The sequence below is a fragment of the Eublepharis macularius genome, chromosome 14, assembly GCF_028583425.1.
Source record: "Eublepharis macularius isolate TG4126 chromosome 14, MPM_Emac_v1.0, whole genome shotgun sequence".
Lineage (NCBI taxonomy): Eukaryota > Metazoa > Chordata > Lepidosauria > Squamata > Eublepharidae > Eublepharis > Eublepharis macularius.
Window position 1 is genome coordinate 12,687,833 of NC_072803.1, and position 18,367 is coordinate 12,706,199.

The 18,367-nt window shown below is 45.2% G+C and overlaps 1 protein-coding gene across 5 annotated transcripts in view; it reads right to left on the reverse strand.

Annotated features, from left to right (window-relative positions):
• Positions 1-18,367, reverse strand: part of LOC129342146 (protein CEPU-1-like) — a 1,103,651-nt gene that overhangs the window by 24,022 nt on the left and 1,061,262 nt on the right. For all 5 annotated transcript variants that reach the window (XM_054997748.1, XM_054997747.1, XM_054997746.1 and 2 more), the window contains exons 6-8: positions 17,746-17,880; positions 15,510-15,630; positions 10,349-10,500 (exon numbers count right to left, since the gene is read on the reverse strand). In XM_054997748.1, coding sequence (XP_054853723.1) covers positions 10,349-10,500; positions 15,510-15,630; positions 17,746-17,880 — 408 coding nt within the window. The remainder of the gene's footprint in view (positions 1-10,348; positions 10,501-15,509; positions 15,631-17,745; positions 17,881-18,367) is intronic.

The window sequence follows — 18,367 nt, forward strand, 5'->3', positions numbered from 1 at the left end:
TGCAGCCCGGGAGCCGGCCCTCAAGCCCTCAATCCTTTTCACATTCACACTCCGCACTTTCGTCAAGGTCCCCCCGTGGACCCCCACCACCTGTGGTGTAGTCGGGAGCCGGCCCTCAAGCCTTTTGACATTCGGCGGGCACAGGACATGTCCTCCGCCCGTTGAATAGTCCTCTCGACAAGTGTTTGGCATCCGCGGGGAGGGGCCGCAAACATGCAGCCAGGGAGCCGGCCCTCCAGCCGGCTCCCTGGCTGCAGGACCACTCCTTTCGTCATTCGCAGGGCACAGGACATGCCCTCCGCACTGTCGGAAAGCTCCCCACTGCACATTGAATAGCCCTTTCGGAAAGCCCCAACAAGTGTCTGGACACCGCTGGGGGCCGCAAACATGCAGCCATGGAGCCGGCCCTCAAGCCGGATCCCTGGCTGCATGCCAACTCCTTTTGGCATTCGGCGGGCACTGGACATGTCCTCCGCACGTCCAATAGTCCTGTCAACAAGCCCCAATTGTTCAACAATCCTTTCGACAAGCCCCATCAAGTGTTTTGCTACCTCGGGGCCGCATACATGCAGCCTTTTCACATTCGGCGAGCACACCACTCCGCACATTCCGGGGTCCGCGGTGCTTGAAAGGGCACCACTGCAAGCCAAGGCGCCCATCCAGCAAGCCCCGACAAGTGCGCGTAGAGTGCATTGACTTCGTCATGGAAAACTTATAGTCTCAGATAACGCAGGACGCCACCTGCCGGCCAGTTCAGGAGCAGCCACTGACGGCTGATTTTTCAGCTGTGGGCTGTGAGCATGCGCCAAGGGAAGCACGTCACAGAAGCACAGCCAAGAACCCGTGGATGCTCGACCGCAAACGCGTGTAGGAGGGGGTGCCGATTGTGCCGAAACACACGGGCAGCACGTGAACAGCAAAACCCACGGGAGACACGTGTAAGTGCAATCGCGTGGACGACACGTGAAATTCGTCACGTCTGTTTTGGCTCTTAATGCCACACTCAGAGCGGTTTACAAAGTGTAATATTATTATTATCCTCACGACAATCGCCCTGTGAGGCGGGTGGGGCTGAGAGAGCTCTGAGAGGGCTGTGACTGAATCAAGGTCACGCAGTGGCTTCAAGTGGAGGAGAGGGGAATCAAACCTGGTTCTCCAGATTAGAGTCCTGCCGTTCTTAACCACTACACCAAACTGGCCATTTCCTCTAGGGGAATGGATCTCTGTCATCTGGAGATGAGGTGCAATTCTGATAGAAATACTGGCCCCACCTGGAAATCGGCAACTTTCTCCCATTGTGGCACATTAGCAGGCAAGATCAATAAGAGCAGGCAAATGGACTTTCAGGAAAGTTTGATTTCCATTACTAATCTTTATTCAAGGAACACCAGATAGGCTTCTCAGGAACTGTTCTTGGAACATGGAGTTATGGTAGTAACTGGTCAGGCCCCATTTTGACATTGGTAAACCAACTCATAAGAATCTTGTAAGGAAGGCCAGTATTGTTATCCTTATATTTAACAGTGGCTTGCCTAGGCCAAGATCACCCAGTGAGTAAATGACAGAGGTAACCTTTGAACTGGGGCCTGCCTCATTTATAGCCTGCTTTCACCTTCCTACCAGTTATGATCAGCTTTGTCTTTTACACTTCAAAAGTGGTATTTTATAACATCTGAAGGAATGCACTGTCCACAATGTACAACCCCAACTGTTCTGTCAATAAGGATTAATGAAGGAATTGGGATTCTGTTCTTTTTGGGCAAACCTCCAGGTGACCTGTACCAGAATGACACTTCGGCAACCTTGTCAAATCTCTTTCACATTGATTTTTAGCATGGCATGGCCCCATATTGGATGCACAGAGTTTGTGGTTGCCCCTAACAACACCAGGGCCTAGAACTCTGGCTCTCTGCAGGAGACCTCTTATGAAATTAGTTTCCTGTTAGATTAAGGGCACTATGCAGAACCAAAGTGAAGTCCCGCAGAGCTGGCAATGCAGCCAGACAAAAGGTAGGAGGGGAAAGAGAAGGAGGAAAGTGGCTGGCTGACTTGGGGTTGGATTAATGCAGGATGCTACGAAGTGGGTCCCTGCTGCAGTTTAATTATCTAGCAATGTCTTTGTGAGCAGAAAGAACCCAATCTTGCCCCTGAGCCGGGCTCCTTTAAGATTCCCCGCAGTTCACAAGATTTATCACATGACAAATGGGACCATTCTGAAGATCTCAGTTGTGAGGAAGTTTGTAATAAACAAGTCATGGCCAACCACACAGGAGTATCCAACTACTGCATTTTTCACGCCATGGAGAAGCTCAGGTTAGAAATTTGTGTGAAAAGTTTGCAGCAAGGGTGGGCTAAGGTTAAACAGTGGTGGAGGCCAACATTCTGTTTCATGTTGGGTTTTTGCTTCCAGTAATCTAGGTTGGGTTAGACTAGAGGGCTCAGTCCATCCAAAGAGGCATGTCAGTGTTCAGACAAACAATAGGACCCACCCAAATTTAAAGGTGATATTGATGGAAATTGTAGGTGTTCTTTCTCAGAATTCGTCACATCCTCCAGGATCTCTTTGTCCAGAGACCCCACAGCTCTGATGGATGCCCATGATATCATTGGTACGTGATCCAGGCAGGGCAGGCTATTGCTATCATTGACCTTCAAGCCGAGGTGCTGAAGCCACTCGCATGAGGGTGTTGGGGCAGGACTCAGGTGGCCAGGCACAGGAGCGGAGTGAAGATGAATCTGTTGCAGAATTCAATGAGCTCTTTCCTGACTGCCAGTGGGGTTTTGCCTGGCACCCAGGGAGCCAAATCTCTGCTTAAGCCACTAAGGCACTGGCAGCATTGTTGGGGTCAGTGGTGCAGGAGAAGGCAACAGGCATGGCTTACGCCTATCATCACCTCTCAGATCTGGCACTGTCACCAGCTGAGTCCAAGACAAATCTTTGCGAGCAATCAGCACTGCTGAGATTTGGCTTGCTTCATGTGTATTTGGCAGCTACACCCTGCTCTCCATGCCCCCACCCCCATTTTGCTGGCACACCAACGCCTTTACAAGTAAATGATGCATTTTAATAGGTAAAGATAGGTGCAAGCACCGAGTCATTACTGACCCACGGGGGACATCGCATCATGACGTTTTCTTGGCAGACTTTTTGTTATGAGGTGGTTTGCCATTGCCTTCCCCAGTCATCTACACTTTACCTCCAGGAAACTGGGTACTTGTTTTACCAACCTCAGAAAGATGGACGGCTGAGTCAACCTTGAGCTGGCTACCTAAACCCGGCTTCTGCCAGGATCGAACTCAGGTCATGAGCAGAGCTTGGACTGCAGTACTGCAGCTTACCACTCTGCTCCATGGGGCTCTTAGAAACTTTAATACTTAGAGCCAAGCCACAAGTGACGCCTGACACAGGTTGGACACTTGTCAGCTTCCTTCAAGTTTTGATGGGAAATGTAGGCGTTCTGGTTCTCCATTACAGCTGCAAGACCAGGATGCCTACATTTCCCATCAAAACTTGAGGGAAGCTGACAAGTGTCCAACCTGTGTCAGGCGTCACATGTAGCTTGGCTCTTAGCCAAAAAAAAAGCCTAACCCTGTTCTAAAAGTTTCCAAAACTCAAGATCAACCCTAGGCATGGCTCCAAGTCAAAGATTCTATAATGCTATGGCTGTATTTTAATTGTCACTCATTACAAAGACATTGTGCTTGTCTCTAGCATTTTTACTTGGCAGAGTTTTAACTGTATGGAGCCAGGGTTGTTGAGGATTTCCAAACTTGTCCCAGTGCAGTTTTCCCTCACCAGAAATTAACTGTGCAAGTCATGAACAAAATATCAGCAGACCTAGATAACATATTTGGTAACACAATTTTTGCAAGGCTGCATGCTGTAACAGCGTGATGCATGTGATGGGAAAGATGTTGTCAAGAGTGAATCAATCAGCACTAAACATGGTTGCAGGTCCACTTCATTGCCAGATTACTTGAAAAACAGCCAGGTCTTCATTTATTGAAGTATTTCCCTTAAATCTGTCAGTTTCTCTCCATGCAGTGGCTGCTTTGACATTTATTCCCAGTGACCCTTAAGCAGCTACCCTCTATTGGTGACTCTCCAAAGCTAGAGCCAGAAAGTCTTTCAAAAGAACAGCAGTAGGCTACAATGTTAAGCAGTGCGAGGACTGTATGAAAAGATCCCACAGGCTGGATGTGTTCCCTGGGCTGCAATTTGCCCATTTCTAGTTGAGAAGATTTTTAAAAAATCTGGTTCAGCATGGAAATTGTTGTATGCCTGTATGGTGGGAGGTGTGTGCGTGTGTGTTTTGAGACGTGCATATTGTCACCTCTTGTGCTTTGGCATTTACAATTTAATTTTAGAGAGGATTTTTCACACTCTTTTCCATTTTTGTACTCCTCTTATATTCCCCAAGTCTCTGAAGTGAGGTAAGAGGGAATGTATAGCAGTGGATCAGTATATAAGCAAATGAAGAACAAGGGACCTCATTTCTCACAATCCCACCTGTGATATAAACAAAGATCGGCAACCTGAAGCCCACGGAAGCTGAAATCAGATTCTGACCCCCTCTAAACGGCTCTAGCATCAGGTGTGCCATTTCAGATTACAGCAGGGAAGACAAAAGACAGTTCTCAAAGGGAATGGGCCAAGATCATGTTTTAAAAACTTGTCATTGGATATATTCAAGATTAGGCTTCAAAACAGTGACCTTTAACACCATTTGCTATACTTATACTTAATACCTAAGCCATTTCTGCACCTCCTTATAAAGATGGCCCACTCAAGGAACGCTAGTAGCTTTTCCCCAGGAATCCAGACATCTCCGTTTTCTAAACAGTTGCAGGCTGTTTGGTTCCCATTTTTCAATGCCTTTTCTGGGATCCTGGGGAAGTGCTGTCCCAAAAAAGGTGCTGAAAAAAATGGAAATCAAACAGTATACAAATGGAGACAAACAAATATGTCTGGATTCCTGGGGGAAAGCTTCCAGCATTCCATGAGTGGGCTATCTTTATAAGGACGTGCGGGAACGGATCCTAGTAATAATGAAAGTAATCTTCTCTCTACAGGTCAAAAAGTTGTCTATCTTCTCCTCCCTCATTTTTATCAGAGGGATTTGTGCTTTTAGCATGCAGAAGTCCATTTATTTCATCAGCGGAAAAGAGCAAGAGTCCAGTAACACCTATAAGACTAACAAAATTTTTGGTAGGGTATGAGCTTTCGTGAGTCACAGTTCACTTCTTCAGCTGTATCTGAAGAGGTGAGCTGCCTGTGACTCAGAAAGCTCATACCCTACCACAATTTTGTTTAGTCTTCTAGATGCTACTGGACTCTTGCTCTTCTCCACGGCTACGGACAGACTAACACGGCTACCCATCTTGATTTACTTCATCAGTGAGTTGGCCAGAAACAAATGCTTGTGAAAGCCAAACAAGACTTTGTGTGTCAGATGCATCTAACAGTCCCCTGACAGTTTTCATTTTTAACATGAAAATTAGCTGTAGGAGGTTTAACCCTTTACTCTCCAGCTATTTTCCACCTACAGGAAATGTATTACATGATTTTGATCAAAAATACTGCAGGGAAAAGGATAAGTTGCCACTCCTTTTGTTCCTGTTTCTCTGCTCTGACTCACAACCCCCAGAAGACTTTTTCATTTAAAAATACATGGGGATGCATTGCATGCATCCAGCAAATAATTACATGTCATCTAAGGCATCTGGAAAGTTTAAAAATTCAAAGGAGAAATGGAGTCTCATGCTTTGAAAAGCCATTGCTTGCTCATTGCGTGTTCATTTTAATAGAAGATCACACAATACATTCTCCAGTTCCGGTGACTACCCTGTACACGTGGAAGTGCTTCCTGGTAAGGAACAGAGACATATTTTCCAGTCTGTTTGACTCTGCCTTCTGAGTGATCCAAATCTTGGGTTACCAACTCTGTTTCTGCAAATGCCAGGAGATTGGGGTGTACATGTACGTGAAGCCTTTGGAGGATAGAGTTTGGGGAGGATGTGATGTCACTTCTAGGTGATGTTCTTGGCTGCCTTCTCTAATCTCTATGGTCCTGTCCTACAGCATCACTGTGTGGAGGCCATTTTTTCTTTCACTCTTCAGTTTCTCAGGGACAAGAAACAGGAGCTGGGTAAATTTCCCATCCCAGCTCAGTAAATGGGAGGGCTACCCACATCTTTTCCTATTTCTTTCCGCCTTCTTCACTCTCACCTCTGGTTACTATGGAATCCATGGACAATAAGAGATATGACAATGGACCCGTTAAATGCCTCATGAGTTGTCTAAAGATTCCATGGGCCGAAGTGAACTTATGATCCTATGAAACTGTCTTCTGCAGAGTCCGTCTACTGGTTCATCTGCTCCAATATTGTTGTCTCTGACGGTTGTAAGCAAGGAAGTCTCTGTCACCTACACCTTCAACGTGAGGTCTTTGAACTGGAGACACCAGGGACTGAACGTGGAACCTTCTTCATGGAAAAAAAAAGCAGGTGCTTGGCTTGAGCATTGAGCCACAATCCCACAGACATGGGGAGAAGGGATAAGTAGCTATTCTTCTCAGGTGGTATCAGTTTGCTATGGGGGAATCAAAGTAGGGTGCTAAAGGCATTGTTCTTCCCCTCAGCTCCCAACTGGCTCTAAAGGCAGGCAACGGTGCTGCCTGCCATAACGTGGAGAGCCGTGACAAATAAGCCAGGCAATTACAGCTGTCCCTGGCTGTGAGTGGTGTCAGATGGATCCATCACTCTAATCAGAGCTCTGGCATGTGGAGAAAATAGCTTCCAGATAAGGCTACAGAGCTCTCCCCGCCTCCCTTTGGTAAAGTCAATTTTTTATTTTATGTTGCAGTAATAGAAAATGCGACTTGGAAGCAAACCTGCGATTGCCAAGCCGCTTGGGTTGTTTATTCTCAAAAGCCTCACCTAACAGACTGCACTCCAGGGTGTCGGATGTCAGAGAATTCTCTTTGAGGGTTTGTTTGTTTGTTTGTATATAAAGGGACTATTTTCATTGCCACTCGCCTATGTTTGGCACCCCAAAGGATCGCATCTCAAGAGGGAATTTCTCAAGATGTCTTTAAGAGACATGAGTGGAAAACGCCCACTGGAAAGCAGACTGCCAGATCTACACTTCAAAAACAAATAATGGAAGCAGATAGTGATAAAGAACAGAATCAAAAAGAGTCCAGTAGCACCTTTAAGACTAACCAATTTTATTGTAGCATAAGCTTCTATGATAAAGCATAAGCATCTATGATAAAGAACAGAGGTTCCAGATAGCCAAGTTGGCCTGACGAATAATCCAAAACCAAAAGCCATGTAGTATTATTTTTCTTTTCTTATAACCAACCAGAATGACAGAATTCAATGGTAGCTAACAAAGGGAGAGTTTTGATTCTTGAAAGTTTACACCCTGAAAATCTTGTTGGTCTTTAAGGGGCTACTGGACTCGAATCTTACAATTCAATGAATAAATTTTTGAGATTCCAGAACTTTTTATCAGGCTGAGTGTTAAGAGAAGGTGGTAAGGGGAGTGGGGGGGAAAGATCTTTCAGGTCCAGATCTTGTTTGTTTGGGATTTTGTGTGTGTGTGTCTAGAATTCTCTCCAGACAAATGGATTCTGGATGGACCTTACAATCAGGTTGAAACTTTGACCTTATGGGAAGAAGACGGTGAGACATGGGCAGCCTCAGTTGCAAATATAGAAGCCAGTGGTTAATCCCATGGTGTAGGAAGAAGGGAGCTTTGACTCTTGGAAATTTAGAGCGTGAAAATCTTATTGGTCTCTAAGGCGCACTGGACTCAAATTCTGTGGTTAATCCCATATCTCTCCGAATGGAACACACGGGTTCCCTTAAAAGGCTAAGCTTGGAATTAAAACTCTTTACAGAGTTCTATGAAGCTGTCGGGACATAAAGGAAGTTCCTCAATGGCCTCTGGGGTTGGGATTTTTCTTAAGCAAGGGATTTTTTTTTAAAGGTAGAATAACTACTCAAATTTCAGATACATAGAAGCTGAAAATTATTTTGATGGTTCCGCTCCAGAAAAGCATTTAGGTGATTTTGAAGAAGCCAGAAGAATTTATCAGGGTAATGAAATTAGGGTTCTGCACATTCTCCTAACTGACAAATGTTAATTTGGTATTGACAATTGTCCAGCGGATATCACAACTAAAATCAGCAAATGACTCTGAGGCTCCATGATGGAGAAGCTCCATACAGACCTTTTAAGATTTCTGAAGAATCCTCCTTGTGTGCATCTGTCCTACAATCTCCCACTTTCACCCAAAAAGTGCAATCCGAAGCAGAGTTACTCCAGTCTAAGTCCATTGATTTCAATGGGCTTAGACTGGTGTAACTCTTCTTAGGGCATCACTGTAACTTAAGCTTTGCAATCAAGAAATGTAAAAACAAAGAACTTCCAGCCAAGAGCAAGGCCTAAAAGAGATCTGCATGGGTCAAATAAAGGGTGGGGGAGACGAGATGGCTTAGAAAGGAATACCCCAAATGCCTTGCTAGGGTACTGTTTGAACCAACCAAATGCAATGAAGTATGCTAGGCTAGGAGAAGGAGTTGCATTGAAGTGCACGGCTTGGGCACAAACATTTAGAAGGATCTCAAGGATCCAACTGCAATGATTCTCTTTCTCTTTGTCGAGTTGAAGGTGGTACAAAGTTACCCTTGCTCATAGCATCCATACTCCTCCCAGTTTCCCAGGTTTTGTGGGTCTCTTCCAAAATCTGTTTGACAAGAAATAATAGTGGGACGCAAGAAACGGAATCTGTACATCCTGGGAAACAATCCCTTCACCACAGTAATTCCCTTAAAAACTCTGTTGTCTGTCTCCAGGCTAAGGTGCAGTTGGCTTGGCGTCATCATCATCACAACTCCATGTGGCCACAGAGGTGTGTGAGAGATCCTGTTCTTGACAAGGACCTTTATGAGACAAAGACATAGAGGGCAGATCTGGCAATGGCTATTAGCCATGTGGTTGCTAAATAGAATCTTCACGATCAAAGGAATCATAACCTCGAGAACCAGACGCAGGTGACAAAGGACAGGAGAAAGCCATCACTTTTTATGGGGTGCTTCCATTCTTACAAAAAATAAGTTTCTGGACCTTTTGGGTACAAAGATAGCCTTGGAAGCCCTGGGCCAGAGTGAATGCTTCCCTGTTGTAGAACGGGGAAGGTATTCTGTACTGTTTCCAACCACATCTCTGAACTTTCTACAGAAGCTAGGAGGAAAGATAAAGGAGAAGAAGAAAAGGCCAAGTTGAAGAGGAGCATTTGGGCCAGTCTTGGATTGTGTGATGAAGACGAGCATCTGGTATTTCCTCTGCTCTGGCAATCAGAGAGTTCCCTTAAGCCAAGAAAAGGAAAGCAAGGTATAGACGTGTTAAGAATTCTGCTGAATGCAAAAGTCAAATCAAATTCTGAGATTCCAAGGAATTCCCAGGGAAGGCAGGAGAGCTTGATAAGACTGGCATTGTGTTTCACAGGGTTTCAAACATATTGGTTGATTTTCACAAGTCAATTAAGAGAAGGAAGAAACTAAAGGAAGTGAGGCAGTGAAATCCTCTGTCTGTCACAGCTGTGAAGTGTTGATAGAAGAAGAGTTGAAGCAAGGCATGGGATCTGAATTGACTATTCCCCATCAGGAAGCTGCTCATTTTCCAAGACTCCACCATGGTGGGATATTCTCTACCAATTCTGGTTCCTACAACATCTGAACATGCTTTGAATACTCAATCCTGAAAGTAACGATCCAGGGATCTGTATATCATAAACAGAAGCCCTATTTCTTTATCAGCAGAAAAAATAGGGAGGGGAAGACATATCCTACCCAAGAACATCCAAAAGATGGGATGAGCAGTCAGTTGAGTCTACCAATTCTCTCAACAGTGACTCTAAGGACCAAGCTAGATTATGTGTGTGACACAAGTAGGGTTGTGGGTCTGTGACTGTAACTTGTGGGACCCCCCCCTCCTGCTGTTTCAGCTTGGGTAAACAACATGGGATGGAAGGCTGACCCCAATCCAATCACCCCAGCACACTCCTGAACTGAACTGGACCCCAGAGTGCTTGAGAAGGTTAGTTCTGATGGCATATGTGTCTGCAAGTAGGGTTGCCCCCCACTCGACTCGTGTCACACATATTGACTAGTTTGGCCCTAAGAAAGAATGTCATGGATTTGCTTAGCTCACCGGCATGGTTCATGGATGTTTCCCATCTTCTCCTTCCTTGCAAATAAGACTTTCTTATTTTGGCTCCCTGATTTGCCTCTCTCCCTCACCCTAGGTCACCATGACTGCCCTGTGTGCCCCGCTTACCGTACAGAATAATGCTGGCATTAGTGTTCCCTAACTGGTTGAAGGCCACGCAGGTGTAATTTCCATAGTCTTGTTCAGAAACGTTGAAGAAAGTCAGGCGGGAGAAGAAAGCTTTGTTTTCCACTTTCAAACCTTTCTGCCCTTCGGTGAGCCTGGATCAAGGAAGAGTAGCAAACCAGGAGAGAAAAATGGGGAAAGATTTAAAATGAAAGATTTATTTTCCTTTAATTTTTTTCTTTATTTAAACTATAAACTATACACCATAACATAATAAACAATAAACACAGAGAATAAATATAGAATGAAAGATTTATAAAAGAACTATCGGGACTGGCTGCCGACTGCCATTTCCCCATGACCTATTCTGGAAATATATTTTCCCACAGTCCCAGAAAAGGCACTGAAAAAGCGGAAGCCAAGCAGCCCACAGCCATTTTGAAAATGGAGATGTCTGGATCCCTGGGGAAAAGCTGCCAGCATTCTGTGAGTGGGCTGCCCCTTTAAGGGTGTGTGGAAATGGCCTCATTTAGAAATTGCAATGCAACCAATTATTTACTACCCATCTATGTATAACATTTTTATCCCACTCTTCCTTCTAAGGAAAGAAACTTTACATAAAGTCTAAGTTTCGGCTCCAGTTGCATCTTAAAGGCCAACCAAATTTCCAGACTGAGCTCCTTTGGTATCTGATGAAGAGAGCTTTGACTCTTCAAAGCTCATACTCTAGAAATCTAGTTGGTTTTTAAGGTGCTACTGGACCCAAATCTTGGGCTATTTCCACACGGCTTACCTTGTTCTGGAAAACAGCGAAATCTCACACAAAATCACGTAAGAAGATGCTGTTATCGTGTCTTCTTGTGCGATTTCGCCCGCAATTTCACTGTTTTCTGGAACAAGGTAAGCTGTGTGGAAACGGCCTTGCTCTTCTACTACAGATCAACACAGCTACAACCTGCTACATACGGTTTTCCCTTCCTCCATTTTATTTCCACAACAATAACCCTGTGAAGTGAGAGTGTCTGGCCTATGTAGCTTCATGTCAGGGTGGAAATTTGAACCTCGTTTGCTCTAGTCGTTTTCTTATACTCTAAGCACTGCATTTGCACATGATAACTAAATTCAAGTGGCCATGTGGGACAGTTCAGATGTGACTTTCTGTGTTCCTTTATAAAGTCATTTAATTGAACACATACATTTGGAATAGTAATGTTTCCTCTTTTGATTCCTTTAATATTATTCTATATTTTTGCAAGCAGTGTCTTTTCACCGCTGTTTGCTGCTGGTTTTGTAGATTGAGTTATATTCTTACGTGCAAGTCATAGAGCAATTAAATGCAATTTATACAAAATGGAGGTAATTTATATATATATATATATATATATATATATATATATATATATATATATATATATATAGTACATAAAATTATTGATGCATAAATAACATTTAAATGTGTATGTTTTACAGGAAAATTTTGATGCAAGGTAACAGAAAGCAACACGAAAAGAAAGACTAATGGATTTGATTTGCACAAACAAATCAGAAACAAAACTGGGTTTCCCTCTTCTCTTGGCTCTTCTAAGTTGGGGCTGTACTCTTGCGATCCCATACCACTGAAGGTAAGACAAGAGAGTACTGAAGATGAAAAAGCATTTTCAGTTTCCATATCCAGCCTTTGGAACTCTTTCCCACAAGGCGTGGTAGCTCTGCCTCTCCACTTCTTATCTTCAACTGACAGGTGGACAATTTTCTTTCTCTGTTTAGGAGACATTCTGAAGTGGGGAAATGGCTATTATATTTTAACACAGCTATTGCTGTGCTGATTTTATGGTGGCTATGTTATTTACTGCTTGTCTTTGGATTTTATGATGGACTAGTAACAAAGCCCGTTGTGGAGAAAAAACACAACGGGATTTAGAAAGGGCAGGGCAGGTGGGCCAGGCCTTGCTGCCTCTGCCATGCCCTGATCCCTTCGATGGGAGGGCAGGGTGGCTGGGCCTGACATTGTCACCTCCCCTGTGCCCTGATCTGGGCAGGGAGAGGGCAGGGCTGGCAGGGCCTGGGATTGCCCTGTCCCCAGCTCTCTGATTGGGGTGGGGGGAGGGCAGGGTGATTGGGCCTGGCATTGTCCTCTAGCCAGCACTCCAAATGGGGTGGGGAGGTGGGCAGGGTGGCCAGGTCTGGCATTGCCCCTTCCCTAGTGCCCTGATCTGGGCTGAGGAAGGGCAGCAGTGCCAGCTGATCGCAGCAAGGAAGGGCTAGAAGGCAAGCCCATTCATCCTGCTGCCTCTTCAGGCCGAATTGGGTGGCTGTGGAGCCCAGGAGTTCTGCCGAGAGAGCAGAAAAGGCCCTGGAGCACTCCTGCGCCCCGCAGCTATCTGATTTGGCCCCCATTCGGGGCAAATTGGGTGGCTGCAGAGCCTGGGAGCACTGCCTGGGGGGGCAGAAAGCACCCTGCACCTCTCCTGCGCTCTGCATTGGGCCAAATCCAGCCCAATTCGGGTGGCTGTGGAGCCTGAGAGTGCTGCTGGGGGCGGGGGAGGGCCCTTGCGTGCTCCTGTGCTCTGTAGTGGGTTGAATTGGGCCTGCTTTGGGCCGAAATTGTCCTCCTCTAGTGTGCATGAGTGCACTGCACCATCAGGGAGGTGCTTTCCCTCACCTCCTCCTCCATCACCCTCATCTCTGAAAGGATGGAGGCTCGGTCTACCTGCCCTGCAACTCTATGGCAGCTAGATCTGGTCTTTGTGGGTCCAATGCCATGGTGAGTAGACCTGGCCTCCAAAGGTCTGGCAGTCAGGTCTACCCACTTTGCAAAACCATGGAAAGTGGATCTGGCCACCGCAGGTCCAGAACTCAAATCTACTCACCTTGCAAAGCCATGGTGAGTACACCTGGCCTCCGCAGGTCCAGAGGCCTGGTATACCCACCTTGCATGGTGAGTAAACCTGGCCTCCAGATCCATGGAAGCCAGGTCTATCCACCAATAGTTTTGCAATGTGGATAGACCTGGTCTCCAGATCTGCAGAGGCCAAGTCTACCCACCAATAGCTTTGCAAGGTGGGTATACCAGGCCTTCTGAAACCCCAGAGGCTTGCCTGGACTGCGCCCCAGAGGTGGGTATACCAGGCCTTCTGAAACCCCAGAGGCTTGCCTGGACTGCGCCCCAGAGGTGGGTATACCAGGCCTTCTGAAGCCCCAGAGACTTGCCTGCACCAGTGAATCATCTGGAATACGCTTACTCAATTATGTAGTAAGATACTAGTTTGTAGATTTTGTGAGCTGCTTTGAATGTTACCCAGTATAAAGGTGGGCCATGAATATTTAAAATAAAATAATCAGTAGGAATAATTGGTCTGCTTGTGCAGGCTTGATGAGTGACTTCGGGCCAATCACCATCTCTCAGCCTTACCAACTTCACAAGGCTGTTGCTGTGATGAAATGAAATACAGAAGAACTAGTCTGCAATACACTTTGGTCCCCCATAGGAGAGAAAAGCAAAATGTGTAACCACAACTGCGGGAAAAGCCCTGCGTTTCATTTGTTTGCTCTGCTTCAGCAATGACCAGATTCCCCCTTCTACACACACACCCTGCCAGACCAATAGCACAAGCTTGTTGCCAAAAGATGGCAATGTGATACAAAGTAATAATAACAACAACAACCCGACTATGGAAGAAGAATGCAACAGTAGTCCCCGTTGTCATCGGGGCACTTGGAACCATCTTGAAAAACTTTGCAATTCATATGGAAAAACCGCAGCTTTCTGACATAACACCTACAGAACTGCAAAAGATGACACTACTTGGAGTAGCGTACATATTACACCAATATCTGGTTGATACTTAGGTCTCCGGGGGAAACGTGTATCAGCTTAGCAAGGCCAATCAATAATAACACGTGACCTCTGCTTATTGTTGATTGTGTTTGGGATAATTCAAACAACAACAACATCTGATTTGTGTATCAGCCATCAGGACAACTTAACGCCCACTCAGAGCAGTTTACAAAGTGTGTTATGTTTATCCTCACAACAATCACCCTGTGTGGTGGGTGGGGCTGAGAGAGCTCTGAAAGAGCTGTGACTGACACAAGGTCACCCAGCTGGCTTCAAGCAGAAGAGTGGGGCATCAAACCTGGCTCTCCAGATTAGAGTCCTGCCGCTCTCAACCACTACACCAAACTGGCTTCCTCTGCAATGAAGGCAGGCACTAGGCAAAGAGAGAAGATGCTGCTCTCCAAACTGGCTGGAGGTTGCTGGGCCAGCCCTTTTGCAAGACCTGGCAGTCACAAGACCCTGGGATTCTATTACTCTCTTTCCATTCCACAACCTACCTGCCTTAGGTATTTCAGATTCTTCAGACTTTAAAAAAAAACATTATCTTAGCTAATTTCTCCCAGCAGGCACTCTTCTACATTTCCACAGCTCTGGTTCGTTTTTGATCCTGACGGACAGCAGCTCACAGGAGCTTCCCATTGGAATACAATGCTCCAAACACAAACTGCAACTTTTAAAGAATGCCTTAATCAAACAGACAACAAATCTGGATTTGCGTTCTAAACGGACCTCTTTAATACTGAGATAATTAGGAGCGGGGCGAGCCCTATGTCCAGCAATTTCCTGTGGGTTTTTACAAACAGAAAATGATTCATTGTCCTTTCATTGTCTTGGAAAATCCAATAAATTGCCCACTGTTTTTGAAATCTGGGAAGAATTATTACAGAGCAGCCTTAGTATGTTAATCAGCTTGGGCGAGAAGAATTACTATTAAACATAATTGCAAACTTTACGTACAGAGACATATTTCAGGGTAAAGGGTCTGCTCCATGCACAAGATTTACCCACATATTTCTTATTCAGAAAATGAATTCAGAGTGATGGCAGAGTGAAATCAGCAGTGTCAAAAATGGGTCCCTGCCCCACAAAACTTACAATCTCTGGCTTGGAAATAAATCTCCCTAGCTCTGTAGTCACACTCCCAAACATGAATTGCCTCCTCTCTTCATGTGTATTGGTTCAATAAATAGGAAATAGTGGAATCCACCCTTCCACTTTCCCTGGTTGTCAGTGTATGGCAGAGTTGTTACATCAGGAGTCAGTTGATGGCATAAGGATGTGGTCCCAAAGTTCATATTCCAGAACCATTTACACGGATTTATTTACCTTTTATCGTCTTTGTACCACAGAAACTGGGCTGATGGAACCGCTGAGGCTTCGCATTGGAGGATTCCCTTCTGTCCTACTGGCACCCCGGTGCTCTTCGCTCCCGAGATGTATGGTGCATCTGTAGAGGAAAGAACAGGTTAAAGGTGTTTCTCTGTGACAAAGGGAAATACTTTTATCCTATACCTGCATCAAGTATGACAGACTGTGCACTAGAGTACTATCGCTGTAAGTACGATTCTGCTGAGTAGATCCTATGTTGTTTAATGTCTCAGTCTTAGATTGCTCCGTTTCAGCTTTTCTTCATCTCTATATTGGATTTAAATCTTTGCAAATTTGCAGGTATACACCCTATTACATGTGTATTGAATTGTCTTTAAAACTGACTGTACAAACCCACACTGTGTCATCTGCCTTGAGTCTCAGTGAGAAAGGCAGGCTAGAAATAAGGTAAATAAATAAAATAAATAAAAATATTATTTTCTTATCTTCCTTGTAGCATGAATCGCTCAAGGCAGAAGATTTCTGAGCCACCTCCATGTTTTCTGAGCCACCCACACTGTTTCTGGCAGCTGAAATGTCCAGCAGTTCATTTCAGCTGCTAAAGATAAATGGGGGGGGGGGGGGAGGAGGAAGGAGACCCTCCTCCCCTGCCATTGGCCTGATCAGGAGATAGTTTTCAAAAAGAAGTCAAATGCTTTCCCCACCTACTAGTACTGGTAAACATGTCTGTCACGAGAATTCCTCCTAATCAGGGCTTTTTTTCAGCAGGAACGCAGCGAAACGGAGTTCCGGAACCTCTTGAAAATGGTCACATGGCCGGTGACCCCGCCCCCTGATCTCCAGACAGAGGGGAGTTTAGATTGCCGAGAGGCGCGGAGGGCAATCTCAACTCCCCTCTGTCTGGAGATCAGGGGGCGGGGTCACCGGCCATGTGACCATTTTCTCCGAGGGCAACCCACTGAGTTCCACCACCTCTTTTCCCATAAAAAAGCCCTGCTCCTAATTCTTCAAACAAAAAGATCAGAGCGGACAGGAAGGGCTGCCCTCACTCAGGTTTGGCATCAGACACAATCATGTTTAACCAAATCTCACTGGCTTCGCCGCATTGTCATGAAATCAAACTAAATGGAGGCAACAATTCCTCCCCTACTTCTGTTTAGCTTCATAACAATGCCAGGTTTGGCTACCAGGCTAAAGTCAACACTGGGTGAAGGCAATACTTCCTGCCTTTTTGTTTAAAGTATCAAGAATAAAAAAGTGGCACCATGAAATGAACAAAACCATGGAACAATTGAGTAATATCTGATTAAAGAGATCAGATAGAAGGCGATGTGAGAAACCTCTGCTTGAGACCCTGGAGAGTTGCTGCCAGTCAAGAGGACGGCACAAAACAACCAGGAAACTCGCCCCCCCCTCCCCTGCACCAGAGGAGGAAGCAATAAACCAAAATGTACAGAATCGTGTATACCTATTTAAAGTGACCAGTGCAACCGGTGGATAAATATGAAGCACATGCAATTTCATACAAACATCCTAAAACTATGTATAAATACCAATCATTACAATCTGCACATATCGACAATTCATACGGTAACAAATTTCATCCAATATCAAAGTTATCTCAAATACAGATTTGAGCTAATGAACACATGGCCATTCTTCCATAACACAGTCCCATGCTAACAAAATCCTTATGCCTCTTTCTTTTGCAGAGCCATCGGAGTAAGGTCTTAAAGTGACAACCGCTGTCATATGCAGCTCATCGGGTAGGTAAGTGCACCAGATTCTGAAGATATGGTGGTGCCGATATCCTCTTTCTATGTTCTTTTTTTTTACAGGTCTGCCAGTCAAGAGGAGACAAGACTGACTTTGATGGACCAATGGACTCATTCAGTAGAAGAAAGCTTCATGTGCCAAGCTAAAAAAACAACAATGCTCAGCCCAAGTGCATACATATGAATTCAAGCAAAGCTGGCTCATCCATTGGATAAGCAAGGCATTTTCTTTACATGCCACTTATACTGGTATTTCAGACCACCAGTCACATCTCACTTTATTATTACCCCCTTCCATTGCAGAAAGTTTGGCTGGGTACAAAAAAATGGAGTCAGCTGCCTCTTTTTTAAAGTGGGTGTTTAAAAAGCAGTGAGAATCTTCCAGGAAGGAGAGGTGGGCTACCATTACTGCCCCTTCCATTAAGTGATAAAAAGGCCAAGAAAACAACAGTACTCACAGTTCACTGTGACATTCACTCTTTGCACAATGGGAGGTGCCACATCGTTGGAGGCGCTGCACTCGTATGCTCCAGACTGCTCCCGGGTGATGCTGGTAATCTCGAGGTATTCGTCTTCACTCAAGAATCCCACAGCTGCAGAGGGTCAAACAGAAAAAAACCAACAACTATGGAATGTACAGCACAGTGGAGAGGTCGAGAAAGCATATCAACAGATGGCGATGTTCTCCAGGCCGGCATCTTTCACCTGGCATGGATGCTGACGAGATTTCCTGATAAAGTGCTTAAAATAATCACATCCATTTGTCTGTCTGGGTATCTTGATGTGGAGGAAAGAAACATTATGTATAAATGAGGGGAGAGGCAGCCAAGCTCGGCAGCCTGCCATAGATAATCTATGTGTGGAAGGCACCAAACCTCTTAGCTCCTGGGAGAACATCCTGCTGTATGCACAGGAAGTTTCGTTCACTGTCAAGATAAGAAGAAAGCAATGTTCTGAGACTCACAAATAGACTCAGGGCACACCCTTCAAGATCACTTAGTTTACCCTTCAACACACTTGAGCTGTGGGTGCAGTTGCACACAAATCAAAGGAGCATTGAGAGAAAGCCTAATTAAAGGA